The sequence below is a fragment of the Ochotona curzoniae genome, unplaced genomic scaffold (genome assembly GCF_017591425.1).
Source record: "Ochotona curzoniae isolate NIBS_2020 unplaced genomic scaffold, NIBS_Ocur_1.0 contig_2321, whole genome shotgun sequence".
NCBI classification, from domain to species: Eukaryota; Metazoa; Chordata; class Mammalia; order Lagomorpha; family Ochotonidae; genus Ochotona; species Ochotona curzoniae.
The window spans coordinates 9,731,824-9,753,451 of NW_024465421.1; the positions used below are offsets into that span (position 1 = coordinate 9,731,824).

At 50.4% G+C, this 21,628-nt stretch overlaps 2 protein-coding genes across 2 annotated transcripts in view; one reads left to right on the plus strand and one right to left on the minus strand.

Annotated features, from left to right (window-relative positions):
• The window catches only part of LOC121151591 (katanin interacting protein), a 157,559-nt gene extending 144,508 nt beyond the window's left edge, over positions 1–13,051 (minus strand). Inside the window, exon 1 of the mRNA XM_040973166.1 lies at positions 13,018–13,051. Within this exon, the coding sequence (XP_040829100.1) occupies positions 13,018–13,024 (7 nt within the window). The 5' untranslated portion in view covers positions 13,025–13,051. The remainder of the gene's footprint in view (positions 1–13,017) is intronic.
• Positions 13,052–13,282: 231 nt separating this feature from the next.
• The window catches only part of GTF3C1 (general transcription factor IIIC subunit 1), a 54,780-nt gene continuing 46,434 nt past the window's right edge, over positions 13,283–21,628 (plus strand). Inside the window, exons 1-4 of the mRNA XM_040973167.1 lie at positions 13,283–13,503; positions 17,026–17,235; positions 18,441–18,617; positions 18,750–18,893. Coding sequence (XP_040829101.1) covers positions 13,283–13,503; positions 17,026–17,235; positions 18,441–18,617; positions 18,750–18,893 — 752 coding nt within the window. The remainder of the gene's footprint in view (positions 13,504–17,025; positions 17,236–18,440; positions 18,618–18,749; positions 18,894–21,628) is intronic.

Below are 21,628 nucleotides of genomic sequence, written 5' to 3' on the forward strand. Positions count from 1 at the left end.
TCTGACACTCCTTTAGACTCCCAGGTGGAAGAACCATATAGAATTGATAGAAGAAGGTGACAGGGTGGGGACAGGGCAGCCCAAAGAAGATACAGTGGCCCAGGATAACCAGGCAATCCCTGTTCGCTTCCAGCTGCCAGTTTCCATTGAAAAAAGGGACCTAGGTTTACATGATTCAATTTTTCTAAAGAAATTGTTGAGTCCAGTCTACGAGAAAGCATCTTATTTTATTTATGTAAAGATTTCTTTGGTTATTTGGGCCCGATGCTATGGCTCAGTGGCTAAATCCTCAATTTGCAAGCACTGGGATCTCATGCGGGCACTGGTTCATGTCCCGGCTGTTCCACATCTATTCAAGCTCCCTGCCTGTAGCCTGGGAGAGCAGCAGAGGATGGCTCAAAGCCTTGGGACCCTGCACCTGTGTGAGAGACAGGGAGGAAGTTTCTGGGTCCTGGCTTCAGCCATTGCAGCCGCTTGGGGAGTGAACCAGTGGATGGAAGCTCTTTCTCTCTGTGTCTCCTTCTCTCTGTAAATCTGGTCTGCCTTTCCAATAAAAACAAAAATCTGAAAAAAAGAGTGACACAGAGAAAGCAACACATACACACAGAGAGAAGGATATTCCAAATGCAGGTTCACTACCCAAATGGCTGCAACGGCCCGGGGCTCCTCAGGCTGAACCCGGAGCCTAGAGTTCCATCTGGATCTCCCATGTGCTGGCAGGAAGTCCAGTGTCTTGGATCATCTGCTGCTTTCCCAAGCACATTAGCAGGGAGCTGGATCAAAAGTGGAGCAGCTGGTATTTGAATGCATATGCTGTTGTCACAGGTGACAGCTTGAGCCACTGCTATCACAACACTGGCCTCAGCTTCTCATTTTTAATGTGGACCAGTGATTGAAAAAAAAAAAGGTAAAGCTCAATAAACAGAACAGGATCCTGGTTTCCAACCTACTAGGCAACTAACAAGACAGAAAAGACTGGAAAATCTCTTACTTATCAAAACCGTGACAATCTGCCCTGGGGCCCCAGGTGCTGCATCCACAGATTTAATGAACCTCGTACTAAAAATACTGACAGGGGCTGGTGTTCGGCATCAAGGTTAAGACAGTCACATCCCACACTGGGTCGTCTGGGTCTCTGTCCAGCCTCTAGCTGTTGATTTCAGTTTCCTGTTAATGTACACCCCGAAGAGCCACAGAGCATGGCCCAAATCCTTGGGCCCCTGCTCCCCATGGGGGAGACCCAGATGGAGTTCTGGGCTCCTGGCTGTTGGGGGCCTTTGGGCGAGTGGACCCGTTGTGGCATTGTGGGCATTGGGCAAGTGGGTGAACTAGCTATATCTGTCTGTCGCTCTGCCTTTTAAATAAAATGAAAGTAAAATTTAAAACATACAGATAAAAGCACTGCATCTTTACTGTAGGCTTTTTATTGTGGTCATTATTCCCTAAACATTAAGGCATAAAAACAATCTATAAAGCATTTATAATATATGAGGTATGGGAAGTCACTCACAGGTGATTTAATGTGTATGGAAGAATATGCATGGCTTGTATGCAAATGCTGCATCATTTTATATCACGGACTTGGCCATTCTTGGGCTGCGGTAAGGGGAAGAATAAACACTTAGCACATTCCCCTCATGAATAACAGGGGCTGACTAAATTTTTGTAAAGGGTTACTTATTTTTATTCGAAAGGCAGATTTACAGAAAGAAGGAGAGACAGAGAGAGAGATCTTCCATCTACTGTTTTACTCCCCAAATAGCCTCAATGGCCACAGCTGGGCAAATCTGAAGCCAGGAGCCAGAACTTCCTCTGGGTCTCCCACGTGGGTGCAGGGTCTCAAGGACTTGACTCATCCACTGCTGCATTCCCAGCCCACAGGCAGAGAGCTGGATGGGAAGTGCAATAGCTGAAGTATGAATCAGTGCCTGCATGGGATGCCGACGCTGCACGTGGAGGCTAGCCTGCTATACCACTGTCCTGGCCCTGGGAAGATTATTTTCGTTTAATGATTATTTGTCTTATTTTCATGTGCTTGAAAAAAGGCACGGTGACAGGGGAAGACTGAAAGTGAGAGGGTCTGGTTCACACTTCAATAGGCTACAACAGCCAGGGCTGTGATGGCCCAAGCTGGGACCCTGGCACTCCACCTGTGTCTCCCACGTGGGTGCCAGGGACCCGATCAATTGGGCCTTCACCTGCTGCCTCCCAGGACGCGATAGCAGGAAGCTGGATCAGAAGGAGAACAAGTGGGACTCAAATCAGGCTACTACAAACAGTGGCTTAACCCACTTCACTATCACAACAACTGTTCTTTGCTTTTTCACCTTGATGCCATGGGTGTCTTCTGAGGGCACTTGTTTAAAGCCATCCCATCAAAATAACAGAGGTCTGCAAGGCAAAGCGCTGAGCTGTGGAAGGCAGGTGCACAGTGGCTCTGCCGCACACGGCTCCCTTCACTCACCACATGCGTCTCCCGGCTGGTTCTGGGCCCTCAAGCCACATTCCAGCTTCTGAAAGCCTGAAACAATATCCCTGTCACTCTTCCTTTGCATTTTCTGTGTCACTTGAATTCCCAGGGCCCAGTTTACTGCCAAATTACCTGAGATAAACAAGTCATGCTAAGACCCTCTTTTCCTTTCCAAACCCAAACAGCAGCTGGCAGCTCAAAATGGTTATTTATAACGCGTGCAGCGCTCCTGGAGCTCGCTGTGGTGGAGAAACGCTTAGCGATGCGTCCTCGGGATGGCTTCGTAATTACATCAAGAGCCCAGGGGAAGACGCTACACAGTGGCAGGTCGGGGGTCAGCCTGTGTGGCTTGGGACTCATTACCTATTTGGGAGCCCTCTTAGACCCGACACTGCTGTCTACTGTTCTGGTCTAGACCCTGCATATCAAACACTTAGACCAGCGCCCTGCCTAGTGTGGGTATTTAGCTGCTGTTCCTTCTCCCCTCCATAAACCACTCTTTAGTGGCTTTCTAGGAGTTTTATGGAACTCTGGCTTCCAAACACAGCCTGAGCACTCCCCTCTCCGAGCCCCCAGCATCCCTTCAGGGAATTTTCCAACAGGTGCCTAGTGGGTCTCCAGCAGCCATAGAAAACGCCAAAACCATCATACTTGCTGGCTCGACCTTCTAATGCTTCTCTCGGTGCGTATGAGAGAACCCACACAGCATTCCCTGGCTCCCCACGCCCCGAGGCCAGGACCATGTCAGGTCTTGGACTTCCTTTTCTCTCCTCCCTTGGGGTCAGCTGCCACACAGCCTACTTGCCTTTCTTGGGCTTCTTACACTCATGATCCTACCCGACCTCCCAGCCTGGGCCTTTTCCATTCCCTCTTTTTACAGCTGTCCTTCCCTTGGTCCTGTTGATCGGATCAGAGCTTAGAGGGACTCAGCTCCTTGCAGTGAGCCAGTCTTTCCGACTTCAATCTTCTGCATAGCGCTTATCAGATCTCCTTCCTCGATCTGATCTCTTTCCTATTAATGTGTTCCTGCTCTGTCTGTCTTCCTCACTATCAGCTCTGTGGAGCCGGAGGTGGCTGGCTGACTTTATCACCACTGATTTCCCACATCGGGTGGGTGCTCAGACAAGCAGGTGTAGCTGTGAGTGTGTGAATGGCTGAGTTCCTGAATGGATGACGTGGGAAGGGCCGGGAGGCTGGCCTGCGAGCTGCAATAGAGATTTCATTCTTTCGCGATGTGCTCTCCTGACCCCTTTCCCCGCTACTGCTTCTGGGATGGGGAAACAAAATATGACAAATGAACTTAAATATCCCATTGGAGATAACTGGAAAATATTGATTTTTTTCCATTTGAAATAGTAAAGATAAGTACACGCCACACTTCTGTAATCAAGTCAGTGGCTTATGAGACAACTGCTTCCCAGGCGGAAATAGATTTCCGTCTTCCTCTATATCCATCACACCAGTGCCTAAACCCATGCCCACAACACACTCCAAACCAGCCCACTCACCTGTCCCCAGCTCCCCCAGGGATCCAAGTGAGGACTCTGCATTTGTAAGAACAGGTGTGGATGAGGAGACTTAAAAAAAATCATGAAAAATTCACATTACCCTTTAAGTCCACTTCCCCACAAAGTCTCTGTGGTCCCCAGATGTATACAGATATAAACTTAAGTGCCTTTCAGCACCCCCAAAATGACTGAGCAATTCGGGAATTAGTGCATAAGGTCTCCCAGAATGCTAAGGGGATAGATGTGTTCCTGCCCCTTGCAATGTTTACCATGGGCCTACTGAGTGCCAGGCATCCTTCCAAGGGTTTCAAACAGATGAAGTCAGGTGGTTCCTAAAGTGACCCAGTGCAACCTCCTTTTGTTGACATCTGTTTGCCACGGAAGTGAGCCCTGAAATCACAAAAGCCAGGCAGAGGAGTCAGAAGCCAAGCCATCTGCCTCTGATTCCACAAACGCTGCCTTCTCCGTTCTTCTCCAGTACCAGGAAGGCCTGGTCTGGGGAGCAACGCCCTAGGGAGATGGAGACCAAAGTCAAACAGTCCGCTGTCCTAGACGGACCGGACATGAAACTTCCATGGCAAAGGAGGCAAGGAGCCAAACCTGGCAGCGCACAGGCTCCTGAGTGAGGCCTGGGGGAAAGGGTGGGAGGCACGAGACTGAAGCTGACCGCAGTCCTGTTCCTGCAGCCCAGGCTGTCCATGACTTGGCTGCAGGAACTCAACCTCCCTGGGCCACAGCCCCTGCATCAACCACGTGACAATGTGGAGACTTGCTCCAAAGTCTCTCCCTGGCTGAATCTAGCCCCCCCACACACATCTGCCTGGCCTCTATGTTAAAAACAAAATTTCTGTTGTTGTTTTCAACCAATACTTAAAACTCGGTATATTTCACACTTCAAAATTTGGAGTTCTGGATTCTCTTGAGAAAAAGATCTGGCAACACAAGGCCTGCCTTCCTGCTTGGTGACAGCCATGAAGGACCCAGACTGGCAGCCCACCACATGGCACGTGCCTCTTGATTCCCAGCCCTACTCTTGCCTCCCTGCTACTGAGGTCAGGTCCAGGGGGCCCATTCATGAGCAGGCCTGTGAGTCTTCTCCCCAAAGGGAAACTGCAGGTGAAGATTCCTGTGTCCCCGTCTTCAGCATAAGTCGCCGCCGTCATCATCATTATCATCATCATCAACATGGCTATTATTTACTATGCTGGGCCCTACCCCAAGTGCTTTATGTCTACTAATGTATTTAATTCTCTAATTACACATGCAAAAATGGAAGAGGCCCATCCCTACATGCCTCCAGAGATTAGCAGACAACAGATTTCTTCCTGTAACTGAATAACATTCCTGGGCACGCAAGGTCCGTGAGGTATTCAAAGAAAATCAACAGAAACTCTGTCACAGCCATCACTCATCCGCAAGCTGGCAAGCTGGCCCTAAATTGTGTTGAGATCCCTGCAGGGGGTCCCCAAGGTTCTGAGATGCCTTAGAGTGCCCAAGATGGGATCCTGACCCTATCTGTTAAGTATTTTCCAGGACAAAGACCAAAAGCCGGAGGAGCCCAGTCCCTCCTGTGTGTGTATGGAGGGGGGAACCAAGGACTTGACCCATCACCCGCTGCCTCCCAGGGTGTGCATTTGGGGGAAGCTGGCATCAGCAGCTGGAGTGAGGAATCAAGCCCAAGTATCCTAATACAGGACAGGGATAGGTTCGTAAAGCTAAATGGTTTGGGACTCTTAGGAGACCCAGACATATTGTGTGGCAAGTTTCTGAGAGTTTAGAAAAGCATTGTGGTCTCTGCAGGTGGGAAGACAATTTCCTAATAGATTGCAGTCACCTGTCACTTTCTCATCTCTGAAGGATATGATTAAGTCTGAGAATCCATCAGCTAAAGCTGGTCAAGATCACAGCGGGTTCCAAAGTGAGGCGGGAGCTGCAAGTGAAAGTTAACTCCACTGGGATGGGAAATGGGGGCGGGGGAGGGGTGGGAAAATGGAGAAGGCCGCAGATAAGAAGCTAAACTGGAAAGTAGGAGAAGCTTTATGGAAAGCAGTTCCCTTAAAGGCAGCTGGACCAGAGCACGGTACCTGGACAGGATTGGAGCATTCAAACGACAGTGTCTAGGGCACCCATGTTGTCTGCTGGAGAAAACGGAAGCAGCCCAGCTCTCCAAAGGCTTGACCAGAGGCCTGGTTCTGGGCACCTTGCCTCTGTCTGCTCTATGGAGCCCGGCCAGCCAGGAAAGAAAGCACCAAAGGGCAAACCTCTTTCCCGGTTACAGTGTCCCTGCAGTAAAAACTCCCTTGCCAGGCCTGGAGCTGGATGTCAGGCAAACAAAGGAACCAGGGTGGATCTTGTCTGGGGGCGGGGGGAACCCTGCCTTGGGGGAGGGGTTTGTTCTTCAGATAGTAGTGGCCAACCTCTATTTACTGGAGGAGGGGAGGTAGGGTGACAGAGGGGAATTGACTTACAGGAATGACACAGCTTGCCATGCCACAGCAAAGGCAAGGCGCGGAGCAGAGGGGTGGGGGGATGGAGATGTATGGGAAGGATCTAGGGTGCAAAAGAGATGGCTTCCTGAGGAGGCTCAGGTGGGGGGTTGAACTCTCATAGGCCCAGGGGGGAAGCCAATGTGCCCAAGGCAGGAAGGGGGCACCTGATGACTACCCAGCACCAGCCATAAGGAGTCAAACCATCAGCATGTGTCCCCCTTGTCCAGCTCTGGGGAATCTGACCTGTGTGACAAGGCAGGTGCGACGGGGCCAATACTCTGCTTGCTTGAAAAGCAGAGCGACAAACAGCTCCTGCCTGTTGGCTCACTCCCAAAATGCCCTCAACCACCAAGGCTGAGCCAGACCCAAAGCCAGGTGCCCAGGAACACAAGCCAAGTTTCCCACGTGGGTGGGAGGGACCAAATTCTCTGAGCCATCACCGGCTGCCTCCCAAGGTCTGCATTAGCAGGGAGCTGGAATCAGACCAGGTTCTCTGCTATGGGACATGAGCATCTGGGCTGCTACACCAACTGCTCCCCAAGGCACCCTGCTGATAAGATGGAGCAGTCCAGGTTTTTGGGTGACATCACTTTTTTTTTTTTTTGAGTAAGGGGAATATACATCTCTGGGCACAGGGCGGTTTGGCATAAAACCCCTGTGCTTGAAGCAGCAGCATGTGTCTGTACGTGAGGCTGTGAAGGCAGTGCTTCCCCGGAGGTGGTCTCCACGTGACAGCGACCATGTCCACAAATGCTCAGCCTCCAAGGAGCGGGCTGCTCAAAACCCCAAAAGACCCCAAAGGACCGCAAATGGGTGTGTGACGCTTTTCTCAGTCTTCTGATTAAGTGCTCTAATATAAGCAGCTTCAAGCTCCTCCTTCTGAACAACTGCACTTGCTCCTGGTGAGGCCTCTCCCGCTTGGGAACAGAGGAGTGGTCAGTCGTGGGGCCAGGCCCCAAGGGACCTGCGAAGGCAGTCAAGGTGTTCTTCATTCATCTGCCCACGAGGAGGCCACAGGCACATTCTCCAGGAGTGTGAATCTGGCCACAGTGGGCAGCAACCAGTCTGAGCTCACTCTGATCACATACTACAGTGGGCGGACTTTACTGGGTGGAGTCCTGGCTTTGAGCCTGTAGCTGGGTCTTGGGGTCAAAGGGCCATCATCACAGCATCACACTGCTACAGTCAGATCATCCAGGACAAGCAGGTTTATCCTGCCAAGGTCTCCGTCATGACAGCCACCACTGCCAAGGTACCAGGAACACACAGATATCGGGGACGTAAATGGGCTTAGCTGTGTTCCAATAAAACTTTATTTACAAACAAAGACCAGAGTGCTTGGCATTTTACAAGTGTTAGGATGTCTGGCTTTTTTCTTTTTCATCCCTCTCCAAAGTTCTTATGGGTAGTGCTGACAGTCTCTGCTTTTCCACAGTAAAAGAACAGCTTGTCACACAGCTCAGCACACAATACAGTTGAGTGGCACTTCCAAAGCTGTGTAAATTAATACTAATGCGGGGGTTAGGGTTTAGCCAGATGCTGACAGGCCCAGGCAGGTAGAAGATGTGAGGGTTCCAGGCCTGGCAGGCCCTGTGTGGGCTGGGACAGGGCACGTCCCCCTTGGCAGAGGGGTACTATTCACGTGGCTCCGGGGGAAGGCTGTTACCAGGCAGGATTCAGATTCTGTGTTAGTAGATTTTACTGGCATTTCCCAGAAAACTCCATGATCAAGTATTTAGGAGAAACCTGTCAATGTTCTAATGGTGACAACCACTAATTCAAGATTTTAAGAGACCAAAACATACAGGCAAACAAAAACACAAAAAACCCACACCTGGGCAACTATTTTGCTATCTCTGACATACAAGATTCATTTTCGTATTGCCTACATTGCTAATTTTTCTTTTGAAAAATTTTCGTTTAAAAAATAAACAAATCTAAAAGATGTACCTTTAGGCAAATCCACTTTACAGAGAAGCCTGGAGAACAGTACGGTTAACCGTATGGCTGTCTCTCCTTCACCTGGACTCAAGCTCACTCACGCTGACACCTCTGGCTCTGCGTGGAGAGAAGACGCTGACACGCTATTCAATCATGGAACGCATGCCCCGAAGGAAAAAATCAGCAAGAGCCGGTGTGCCAAGCTGCAGCGAGTTAAGGCAGTGGGACAGAACGAATGCCGAAAAGCTTGGAGGGAAAGAGACATGCATCAGATGGACAGACAGGAGCAATGAAGACAGCAGAAGAGCCACACACACCATCTGGTGCCCGCATTTTGTTTTGCCTGCTGAACGCTTGCTGGGTTTTATTTTCTTTGACGATTTTGTGCTTGGTTTATTTTTAAGTCATCAGAAAAACAAACACATCACCGGGAGCCCAGGTAAATATTACACGAGATGGGACCAGCCCAGACAGACACCATAGCTCGTGATCTCGCAGCCAGATCTTAGCACTTGTATTTCACAGTTAGGGATTGTTTGGACAAGTGAGGTGAAATTTCATGTTGGTGTTATTAATTCTCGGAGAAAGTTTGCTAAGCAAATGAACAGGATAAACGGGGAAGTGGTGAATATTTGCTCTGGGGGCAGCAAAAGCAAATGAGCAGCTTTCAAATTCTTCCTAATTACATGGACGGGCTGAACTTCCGTCTAATTGGCATGTTCCTCAAAATCTGAGAACACGGTGGGTTTTTTTTTCCCCCTCCTAAATCATCTCATACTTTAAAAGTACTGGGAGAAAAATATCTGACTTTAACACAAAGGTGAGCATTTTCATAAACGGAAGATTCACGGGCTGCCAATTACCCTTATGCAAATTAAAAATTGTCAAACATTGGGGGTTTTGTCTTAAACAAAGAGGAAGCTAATTAATGACCACGCATGTTAACTGCTGCAGTTTCAATCAGAGGTGGCTCCCTCTTGTCTGAGCAGCGTGGATGAAAGCTGCCCACTTGCAGACGACGGTGGCACTTGCTGTCACATCCCAGACTGCACCATAAGCACCTTCAATTGCTTTTCATTGAGTCCACGAGACAGTGGAGACTTGCTCATCGTCTCCATTTCACTGACAGGTAAACCAAGGCTCTCAGAGGACACACAACACACCTGTGATTCGAATCTGGGGCTGGATGGCCTTGCCAAAGGCCTTGGCACACCACAGATCATGTCACAGAGACTTATCAGGATCTGTTCCACGTTAAAATCCATGGGTCAGGGAAGGTGTTGTGAAAGGCGGTAGCGCTCTGAGCACGCAGAACAAAGAAGGCTGCAGTTCTGGTTTAGGGAAACACCTGCTAGACATGGAAGGCGGTCGGGAATTTGGCAAGTAAACATCTTTCTGATAAGGTCAGGCTTAGCTTATCTGGTTGGCTAGAATAAACAATTTAGTAAAGCCTGCTTCACACTTTATCCAATAGATGTGGGCCTGACAATCATGTGCAGAAGATGGGATTCTTGGAAGGTTTCAACTAAAAGTAAACACTTTCTTAGAATAAAATGATGCCTCTTTGTAGCCAATCTGAACAGCAGCAAATTCCTCCGTGCGGCCACCAGAACATTCTAGGAGTGCAGCGACAACAACGTGACCAACTAGACCATTGGAAAGTGGTTTATCCAGAGTCGGCAGGGGCGCGGGGAAGGGGCAGAGGGGAGAGGTCTGCTATTTTCTTCCAAGGACCATCTGGATCTCTACAACATCATTCACAGGCTAAAAAGAAAAAAAATAGCTCGCTTTGGACTTATGAAAATTTCCAATTCCACCTACAGCTGCACTGGCAGGGCCAGAACAAATAATTTCCCAGACTTTACCCAGCCCGCCTGTGGGGCTGAATGCTTCCCACCCGTGCTACAGCAATGTCTTTCATGGTGTGCTTCACAGCTCCCAGGACAAGAGGAAGGCAAAGCTCAAACTCTCCTTATTTTAATTCTCAGACAGGAATTCTTGACTGTGCTGAGCAAAGCCCAGCCCGCAGAGGTCACACTGCTTGCAGCCTGAAGCAAGACAGCACAGCCAAACTATACCAGCAGCCCTCCTATTGTTTACTATCCCAATGTCCTGGTAAAACACACATTTAAGAACCTCCTTTGGGGTCCAGCACAGTGGCCTAGTGGCTTAAGTCCTTGCTTTGAACACGCCAGGATCCCATATGGACGCCGGTTTCTAATCCTAGTGGCACCGCTTCCCATGCAGCTCCCTGCTTGTGACCTGGGAAAGCAGTGGAGGATGGCCCAAAGCCTCAGGACCCTGCACCGTTGTGGGAGAGACCTGGAAGAAGCTCCTAGCTCCTGGTTAGGATTGGCTCAGCTCTGGCCATTGCGGTCACTTGGGGAGTGAATCAACAGTTGGAAGATCTTCCTCTCTGTCTCTCCTTCTTTCTCTATATACCAGACTTTGCAATAAAAATAAACAAACCTTTAAAAAAACAAAAAGCAAAAAACCTCTTCTGGAAACTACAAAAATTTGACTGGATCTCAACCTAGAAATGAATACCTTGGTAAATATGGTGCATGAAAATATGAGAAGTGGATATAAAGCCTTTCTGTTACAAGCTAAGCCCAAAGGTGGATTACCTAGAAAAGATGTACCATTCAGTAGCTGCCAGCTGAGCCCACTGCCTTTAGTTAAGAGACACTGTTTGTCCCTGGAGTGAACTATTAACACACGTACATCACAGTGATTCAGGGTTGGGAACATTGACAGACATTTCCCAGATAGGAATGAAATGAGCCCGTCCCTTCAAGGAAATAACAGTGTGTGGGTGAGAGTTTCCTTCCAATGACTGGAAAGACAAGGCATGACTCAGCCAACCAGCATTTGCCCAGGGTTTATGTTATAAAATCAACTGTGTGAACGATCCAATCACAGGGCAAGGGAGACCAATACGTTTTCATGGAACATGATACAGAGTTGGCTGGTAAGGTGTCAGGTATCAATATTGTGATGACTTTTTAACAAAATGTTGTCACTTGTTAAGTTTTTATGCAGTTATTAAAGAACAGTGTCTGCAAAGAGGAGGAAAGGCTATTTAAAATGTTCCTCCCTGTTCCAACGATCTATATATGTCACAGGTTTGTGTGCCCGTGAGGCCTTCATAGACATCAGCCCAAGCAGAAGACGATGCAGTTGGGACGCTAGCGCAGAAGTGAGAGTCTAGCTCCTTCTATGAAGCCACACATGAGAGATTTGAGAAAAACGGAAAACAGTGTTGCTCTTTTCACTAAAAAAAAAAAAGGGGGGGGGGGAATACAGCTGTTTTGCATATACAATGGTATGTTTGTTCGAATGGCATTGATTTATTCTTGTTATATTTTTAAAGTGAATTGATGGACGATTGATCTCTGCCATCACAAACATCACAGAACTCATGAGAGCGACAGGCTTTTGAAGCAGCGGCCTACAGGTATCCGGGGACTGCTGTTCCACAGCTTCAGGATTTGCACCTTTAACCCCCAGGGCCATCTGATGACAGTTCTCCCTCTGGAGGGCAAAGAGCACAGGGCAGGGCAGAAGTTTCTACTAGGAACTTTCTTCCACACCAGGCATTCAGATGTATCAAAGGCAGGAAGATTCTCCAGAACAAACTCCAGAGAAGCCAGGGGCCACAGAGTTTAAAAAAAAAAAAAAAAATCCCCCTGACTTTAAAACCTGAGCCTGACCAGCCAGTAATAGCCTACGTTAAGGTTCTTTCACACTGTAAATGTCACGATTCTAGCCAAGGATCCCTGAACAGTGGCCTTCAGGATGCTGGGCCATCGGGATATCTGGAGAAACACCCTACATGACCAATTGGCTGGAGATGACCGAGCAGATTCCCATGCAGATGAGGGAAGCGATCTCCAGTCACAGCCCTAACCCAGCCCAGTAGGCACGTACTGCCACACATCGGGATTTGCAGCCTCCAGGAAAACCCTTCCAGATCTCAAACGCCATCATTTTGCTCCAGAGACACACAGTGTCTGCGTTTTCCCCGCTTATTCTGCCGTGCTCTGCCTGTTAGACTTGGAAAAGTTAACTTCTCTGAGCCTCAGCTTGCCCCCTCTGTAAAACAGGCTCACGCTGGCCTCAAAGGGTTACGCTAGGAAGCTCAGGGAGGTGTTCCTGGCAGTGGAAAGTCTGTCCATTTGGGCTACAGTTAACAGCAAAACACAGAAACGGAGCATTCCCCAGCCTCCTCCACACTGCCCGTGCCTACTTCCTTCCAGCAGCAACGGCTGGCCTCCCCAGACCAACCTGGCCAGTCCACCCCAACTTCCAGATTCTACAGAACACACAGGATCATCTTCCTGGGTCCTCGACTTCTTCTTTCCCACCCACAGTTCTTTCCCGGAGTCCCTGGCCAGTCACCGGTTCCCTCCACGACCACAGCGGGACAGAACGTCTGCACCTCTGACCACGCCCCCCTCCAGTCTCTTCTCCCAACCCGGGTCACTACATTTCCCGTTCCCTCATATCGTGTCAGGAAGCGGTGGACCAGGAGTCCATGCCTTGAGAAAACTCAGCAACAATAGCAGAGTAACTGCCCGACCTCCTGGAGAAGCCCATGGACACTCACCGTCCATCCCTAGAGGCGGCGGTTCCGGGTGCCCGAACCGGAAGCGGCCTCTACACTGTTTGCAGTTCCCCTGGTTACTGCGGGGATCCTGACCAATAGAGACGGAGCACCGCTTGCTGAGCCCGCCTCCAAAGCGAGTGACGTCAAGGAGGCGCGCTGGAATTCCACCGATCCCCGGCTCCGACGCTGGTGCGCAGGCGCGCCTCTGGAGTCCGCCTGGCAGCGCGGTGCGCAGGCGCCGCTGGGGCAGCTCGCCGAAGCGGCCATGGACGCCTTGGAGTCGTTGTTAGACGAGGTGGCCCTGGAGGGGCTGGACGGCCTGTGTCTGCCCGCGCTGTGGAGCCGTCTGGAGACGCGCGTGCCACCATTCCCGCTGCCGTTGGAGCCCTGCACGCAGGAGTTTCTGTGGCAGGCCCTTGCCACGCACCCGGGAATCAGCTTCTATGAGGAGCCTCGGGAGCGACCCGACCTCCAGCTGCAGGATCGGTCAGCGACCAGGGCCTGCGGGCGGGCGGGCGGGCGCAGGGCCGCGGAGTGAGGGAGTTGGGGGATCGGAGGGAGAACGGAGCAAAATCCAGGGAGGACTGGGAGTCTGGGAGGGGAGCATTGGGGGAGCGTCTGATTGGGGGGTCTCGGCCCTGGCAGGGCCCAGGAGCTGGACATCACCTGCTGGTGCCCCGTTCTATCCAGCTGGGCGATGTTCTCCCGTCTCCATCCAATGCAACATAGAGTGGGAGCAGGAAGGCAGATCCCACGGAGCCTCCCGTATCAGACCAGCGGTCCACATGAAGCAGAGGTGCATAGCAGCCAGCGTGATACCTGAATCACACTGAATCTAGTAGCTCCATCCTTGCAGTGACAAGCGTTCGAGCCTCACCAGGATCCCTTGCAGTAGGTGCTGTTGTCTGCCCCTACCATACAGGGGGGTAAACTGAGGCACAAAGCGGTTAAGCACTGAGCATTGGTTTAGAACTGCAGAGTCTGCTTGCTTGCTATTATTCAAAAGGCAGAGAGACAGAAAATCATCCACCAGGCTCGTTTACTCCCCACAACGGCCAGCCTGATGGGCCAGGCTCAAGCCAGGAACCTGGCACTCCTTCTGGTTCTCCTACGTGAGTGGCAGGCATTGGAGTGTCTGAGCTGTCCCCTGCTGCCTCCCAGGATAGATGTGCAGGAAGCTGGGATTGGGAGCAGAGGCAGGACAGAAGCACTGTAATTTCCATGTGGAATGTAAGAGGGGCGAAGCAGCCGCCCCCAGGGTCTGTGCAGCCATGGTCTGCAGGCACGGTGTGAGGGTGGGGAATGTGCCCAGAGTCATGTCCAAGATGAGGCTGAAAAGTTGGGTTTACAGGGCCAGACACTAAGGCTCAATTTAATAATTGTCTGCTTGCAAATGCCGGCATCCTTATGGGCACTGGTTCGTGTCCCGGCTGCTCTACTTCCCAAGCAGCCCTACTTATGGCCTGGGAAAGCAGCAGAAAATGGCCCAAACCCTTGGGGTTCTGAACCCATGGGGGAGACATGAAGGAAACTCCTGACTTCGAATTGGCTTACTCCGGCCATTGTGGCCACTTGAGGAGTGAACCAGTGGGCTGGAAAATCTTTCCATATTTCCTTCTCCATAAAAGTGCCTTCCCAATAAAAATAAAATATCTTTTGAAAAAAAGAAGTTGGGTTTAGACAGCCAGTTGGCAAAAGGCATTGTGGACACATAACAGCAACTGTGAGAGGCTGGAAGAAGAGAGCGAGATGAAGTTTAGCTGAAGCATAGAACAGGACAGAATGAGGCATAAAGGTTGACCTATACCTGGTACTGTTCTCAGAATCTATTTTTTTTTTAAGATTTATTTATTTATTTATTTGAAAGGCAAGTTGACAAAGGGAGAGGGAGAAACAGATTTTCCATCTGCTGGTTCACTTTCCAAATGGCTACGATAGCTGGGGCTGGGCCATGCTGAAGCCAGGGGCTTCCTCTACCTCTCCCTTGTGGGTGGCAGGGCCTCAGTGTTTGGGCCATCTTCTGCTGCTTTCCCAGGCACAATAGCAGGGAGCTGGATGAGACGGAGCTGGCAACAGGAAGCCGCTTAACCCACTGCACCACAACACCAGTCTCTGTTCTAAGATTCTTACACATACTAATACAGCAACCTTCGCAAGTGGGTAATGTTGTCTTTGTTTTCGTGGAGAGAAAATCAAGACGCAAAGGGGCTAAGCAAGTTGCTCAAGATGATCCACCATTAAAAATAGAACCCAGATTTTGAATGCAGAAATCCTGGGTCCAGGACCCACTCTGCCCTTCACCACATTGCAATGTTGTTATGTTTTAATCCATTTATAGAGTTTTCCCTTTATCCAAATGACTGGAGGAAGCCACATAACAAGGGTCAGGCCAGGAGAGAGTTGAGAACTGTTGCAGACCAGTCGTGGGCCAGCTTGCCATATAGTGATTATAGGAAAGAGGTTGAGAAGATGAAATCAAGACATACCAGGCAGAGAGGTCCAGAGGATTGGTGACTGGTTGGCTGTGAACCCTGAGGAAAGAGGATTCAAAAAGGGTGTCCCCTTCCCCCAAAAAAGGGCACCCTCAGGTGTCAGCCATTGGGCATCCTGGGAGAAATTCACTTACCATTCTCTGAGGCAGAGAGAGCAAAAGTGCGGTCTGGAGGCCACATCTGGGGGAATGGGGAAGGTGCTGGACCATTCCCTGAGGCACACAGAATGGAGGTCCCTTTGGCTTGCCCGAGCACAGCTCTCTGAGTTTGTTACCATCTGGCCTCTTAGGAGGTAAAGCAGGTGAGAGGGAGGGCCTGAGCTAGGCTGCTGTAAGTTAGTCCATCATGGGTCATGAAGGCTGCTGACTGAGGTCATCCCTGGGGAGAGCATTCCAGCCGTCGTCCTCCTGGTGAGATTGTGCCAGACAGTGTGGCCCAGCCCAGCCCGCCTTGACCATGCACAGGACACTTGCCTCAGATGAAGACCCAGCACATCATCTAACCAGCCTGGTTTTACAGTAACTGTGCATATCTCATGTCAGTGATGGGGTGACTACTGAGGTGAAGAAACAGAGGAGTGTCGTTTGGCACCTCGGGGAGGTTGACAGATCACAATCCTGGCGAGTTGGGGACCGTGCTGTGATCGGAGGCCTTCAGTAGAGTCCGGGGGTGCATGCAGATCCAAGGCTGCATTCAGGATGAGGCATCTTCTACAGGAGGCAGAAAGCTGTGGCTCAGAGGAAGAAGACAGTTAGGCCAGATTGGTTTCTAGGAGGCAGGGGAGAAAGGCATGATTTGAGGGCATGGAAATCCCAGAGGGAGTGAGAAAGAAAAGACTCGGAAAGTGTATGTGGGCTCTGGCCTTAATGAGACCGGTGCAAGGTAGGAAGGAGATTTCAAAGAAAACTTGAAGCACACTGGAGATGGTGTTGACGAGGAGCCCGGGGACAGTGTTAGAGCATGGGGAACACTTGATTGCAGAAAGCAAAGGTGCTCCTAACTTGGGCTCTGATCTCCTGGAACGTGGGGTGTTCGATAGACAAGTAAAGACGTTTCGTTGGTGTGTAGGGAAGAGTAGAGGACGGGGGATTCTGAGGTGAGAATTATTAACCCGAGGGTGATAATTAACATGAGAGAAGCCGATAAGGATACTGGAGAGATGGAAAGATGATGTCTTAGAGAAGGGACACCTGGAATCCTCCAGTCCCCACTTGGTGGTCTTGGAGACTGGGGACCAGGTCTGGAGAAACCAACGGGCCATGGCTAGGACAGGTAATAAGGTAGTTTGGATCCCAGCACCCAGCTTGCGGGGAGATTTGAGGGGCCCTGGGAAGGTCTGAGTTCCTTCCGTAAGGTTGGCTGCTTGCTTATCAAGACCACTTGGATCTGTGAGGCAGAAAGACAGCACAGTGTTACCCTGTCTCATCACGGCAGGAGGTGGTCCAGGGCACACACGCTGCACATTCATCATTGCCGAAGCTCAGCTGGGCTTTGTCTTCTGTGTTCGTCCTCTTAGGTATGAAGAAATTGACTTGGAAACTGGAATCTTGGAGTCCCGGCGGGACCCGGTGCCACTGGAGGACGTCTACCCCATTCACATGATCCTGGAGAACAAGGATGGCATCCAGGGCTCGTGCCGCTACTTCAAGGAGAGGAAGAACATCACCAACGACATCAGGACCAAGGCTTTGCAGCCCCGCTGCACCATGGCGGAAGCCTTCGACAGGTAACGGGTCTGTCCCTGTCGGGAGTGTGGGGCCACCCAGTGTACTCCAGCCAGAGCACTTAGGGCTGGCCTGCAGTCCCAGTGCCTCTTGGTGGTCATCGCTCCTGCACTAAGCCAGCTCCCACCCCACTTGAGGCTACTGTAGCTCGGGGCTCCTGTCTTTCTCTTCCTTTTGTGTCTACGGTTGAGAGTGACAGGCAGGTGACATTTGGAAGTTGCCTTTTGTTTTCTTGTCCTAGCTGGGCCCAGGACTGCCCAGCCATTCCTATGTGAGTTTATCTCACAGGGTCAGCCCCTTGACGGTAGAGATCATTTATGTTTCTCTTAGTGTTCTAATCCCTTGCTCAGTGCTTGGTCCATATTTGACAGCCTGCGTGATGACCGCGAGGAGTCACCGAGTCAGCTAATTGCTGCTGATGCCCACGGTGATTACTGGAATTATAACAGTGCGGTCAGTAAGCCAGTCTGAGTAAGAAATCAAAGACCAGGAAACTCACTTCCATGCTTGCACACTTTCTCCCAGATGACCTGTAACAGTTTAACTTAGTGAGGCTGCTTTGAGGAAGAGTCCAGGTCCTGAGTTTGTCACCTTTAGGCATGAAGTGATCTGCTGGGAAAACAGGCTGTGCAGTCTTCCCCGACTTACAAAGACAACCGATTTTAGGCACAAACCACACGATAATACAGCTTCTCCTTTTTCTCTTTGTCTACTTGTGGTGGAAGTCAAGTCACCAGGTATGGTGACTTCCGGAGGAAGGAGAGCTGTCAGGCCAGGCGTCTAAACAGGGCTAGGAAGAAGGCAGATGTGAGGACTTGGGAGCCCGTGAGCCCTCTCGTAGGCACGCCCTGTGTGACTCCTTCATCTTGGAAGACCCCGGGGGGTGAAGGGTAGAGTCTAGAAGAGAGGAAAGAGAGCAGAGAGGACCAGGTCACAGAGAGCCTTCCAGGCTGTCATGGGGAGCGTGGATTTGATCTGGGTGCTTGGATAAATCCTAAGAACATAAGCAAAGAGGAAGCAAGTTGGCCCTGTTCCTTCAGCAGACTGTGCAGTTCTAAGGTCCAGACCTCACTTGGCTGAATTCGGGGGTCATCGTGACCTCTGTGAGCCCAGCAAATGGTGATTCTGAAGGTTCTGTATTTTTGTATTCTAATTTTCTTACAGTCACGCCAACCTGTTTCTCCATGTGGGTGTTTCTGGCTTGCAGGTGGGGGAAGAAGCTGATCATTGTTGCCTCCCAGGCCATGCGTTACCGGGCCCTGATAGGCCAGGAGGGGGATCCTGACCTGAAGCTCCCCGACTTCTCCTACTGCATCCTGGAGCGCCTGGGCCGGTCCAGGTGGCAGGGGGAGCTGCAGCGTGACCTCCACAGCAGTGCTTTCAAGTAAGGGGTCGGTCGGGGGACTTGTCAGAATGCCTGTTGAGTGTCTGAGAGAGAGAGAGACTCTGTACCTTGTGGGGCTAAAAACTACCAGAGAAGCAAAATGACATGGTGCGTGGCGTCCTCCTCCTCCAGGGTGGATGCTGGGAAGCTGCACTATCACAGGAAGATCCTCAACAAGAACGGGCTCATCACAATGCAGTCCCACGTGATCCGGCTGCCCACTGGAGCCCAGCAGCACTCCATCCTGCTCCTGCTCAACCGCTTTCACGTGGACAGGTATGGGCCGTAGAGGACAGAGCGCTGGCTGACTTATGTTGCAGCCAAGTATGTCATGGTTTGATAGAGAACAAATGAGCATATGACTCTGGCTTTAAAAAAAAAAAAAAGTAGTTTTTAAAAAGACTTATTTTATTGGAAAGGCAGATTTACAGAGAGAAAGATCTTCCTTTTGCTGGTTCACTCCCCAGATGGCCAAAATGGCTAAAGCTGAACCTATCCAAAGCAGGGGCTGCTTCCGGGTCTCCCACGTGGGTGCAGGGTCCCAAGGCTTTGGGCTGCCCCTTCACTGCTTTCCTGGGCCACAAGCAGGGTGTTGGATGGGAAGCGGGGCCGCTGGGACACGAACCAGTGGACTGTGGCTTTTTTTTTTTTTTAAAGATTTGTTTGTTTTTATTGGAAAGGCAGATATACAGAGAGGAGGAGAGACAGAGAGGAAGATCTTCGGTCCAACGATTCACTCCCCAAGTGACCACAATGGCTGGTGCTGTGCTGATCTGAAACCAGGAGCCAGGAGCTTCCTCCAGGTCTCCCACACAGGTGCAGGGTCCCAAGGCTTTGGGCCGTCCTCGACTGCTTTCCCTGGCCACAAGCAGGAAGCTGGATTGGAAGTGGAGCTGCTGGGATTAGAACTGGCATCCATATGGGATCCCAGTGTGTTCAAGGCGAGGATTTTAGCCTCTAGGCCACCATGCCAAGCCCCGGACTCTGGCTTTTTAAAGAAGACATTTAGCTATCTGTTTCTGTTGCAAATAAGTGTCACTCACTTAGAAAATCTAGAAATTAGGAAAGGGAAAAAAAAAAAAAACGCTGTTCTGTATCTCAGGAATAGTAGCTTTTAGCATTTTGATGAGGTTTTTGTAAGGATGTACAAATAAAGAACATCAGATTTGATTTGCTGTGGTGGCAGAGTTGTGGCTGAATCATGTCAGTTTCAGGTTGGAAGTGTTTACAGCACACAGCCATGGCCATCGGCCCAGAAAGATGAGACTGTGAGGTTCTTGTAAGTGTTTGCTATACACGATACTCTAGCTGGGTGTCATAAGTGGCCAGTATGGCACCACACGATCTCACAGGCACACTGCTTTTTGAGGAGCAGGGAGTCTCACAGAGTAAGTTACCTCCCAGCCTTTAATCCTTGCTTTTGGGGTACCTAATTTCCTGGAACCAGGAATGGGAGAAAGCTGCAGAGGTCACAGCCATCTTTTGGTCAACTCATGCCCTCCAGAAGAAGCCAGGGACAGGGAGCAAAGGACAAGCGGGTGCCCCTTGAATGAGGGAACTTGGCTTGGCCCATGCCTGGCCACAAGGGTTCTGAGGTGGAGGCGGGCAGGCAGACAAAATGGTTTCCAACTGACCTGACCACCTTTGACCCTTTGCCAGGCGTCCCCTCCAAAGGGAAGGGGCACAGAGGTTGGCGTGAAGCAACTGCAGCTTATCCTGACGGCAGATCTCCAGGAGTAAAAACCGTCTCTCTCCTATTGTGTCTCTTAGTCCTGATTCGCCTTCAAGGTTGCACTTGATCAAAACTTCCCACGCTCCCAGTTTATCTCTTAACCCATGTGTTGAAGATCTGTGTTGAAAAAGAATTATGTCGGGTGAATTCCTTTTCTAGTTAGTTAGTTATACCATCTATTCCTTACATAATACTATTACCAGGTTAATGGTGCACAGCCTGGGCTCTGCCAAGAACGTAGCATGAGAATCCGGGGAGAGGGAAGAAAACACTGCATGGAGGCAAGCGCTGTATTTCAGTTACGGCCTTTTCATTGGGTGATGCCCTTGACCTCTGTGAACCATGATATCCTCTGTGGAAAGTGGCCATGACACAGTGCTCCTCATGCATGGTGGTTGCCAGGCTGCACACGTACGCCCCTTCATTCACGCTTTTGTCCACTGAGAAGCGGGTACAACGTCTGAGTCTTGGGCCTGTGCTCTGCGTGCCCCTCGGAGTGTTTCCAAGCCTGGCAGCAACCCTGATCCCTGCCCCTGCGTCCCTTGCCCCAGGCTCCCCAAGGCACACACAGCCAGGAGCCCTGAGCTCTGTAGCTTCCTTTGGGGACCGTGAGCTTGGGAGCGTTTATATTGTAACACACTCTTCATGATAGAAATGAGCTGGCAGGGGGAATCAATCACGCTGTGAAGTCATGTGGAAAACCGGCTTCAGAATCAGCGAGGTGTCACAGCGGAGTGAAATAGGCGCTAGATTTAGAGGGGGAAGACTCAAGTTAGCATCTTGGTCCTGAATTTTGGGAAAGCTGATTCACTTGATCAAATGTTCGCTGCTTTTCTTCACCAGGTGATTTATAAGGAAATACTGTTATGAGATGAGATGCTTCCTAAACTTTTTTTTTTCTTTTGCTTCCTAAACTTTAAAGTATGTGTCAGAACTCAGGGCTGGGGTTCTGGCAGGGCAAGTTAAACCACTGCATGTAGTACCAGTATCCTAGATGGGTGTTCTTCTGTGTCCTGGCTGCTCACTTCTGAGCCGGCTCCCCACCACTGCACCTGAGAAGGCAGCAGGGGATGGCCCGAGTGCCTGGGTCCCCACCACTGGTGTGGGAGACCTCGACGAAGCTAACTCCTTGTCTTGATCTGGCCTAGCCCTAGCTGTTGTGGACATTTGGGGGAGTGAATCAGCAGATGGAAGACCTCTCTCTCTTTTTCTCTCTTCCCCTCTCTCTGTAACTCTGTCCTTCAAATAAAATAGATTAATCTTGGAAAAAAGAAAAAAA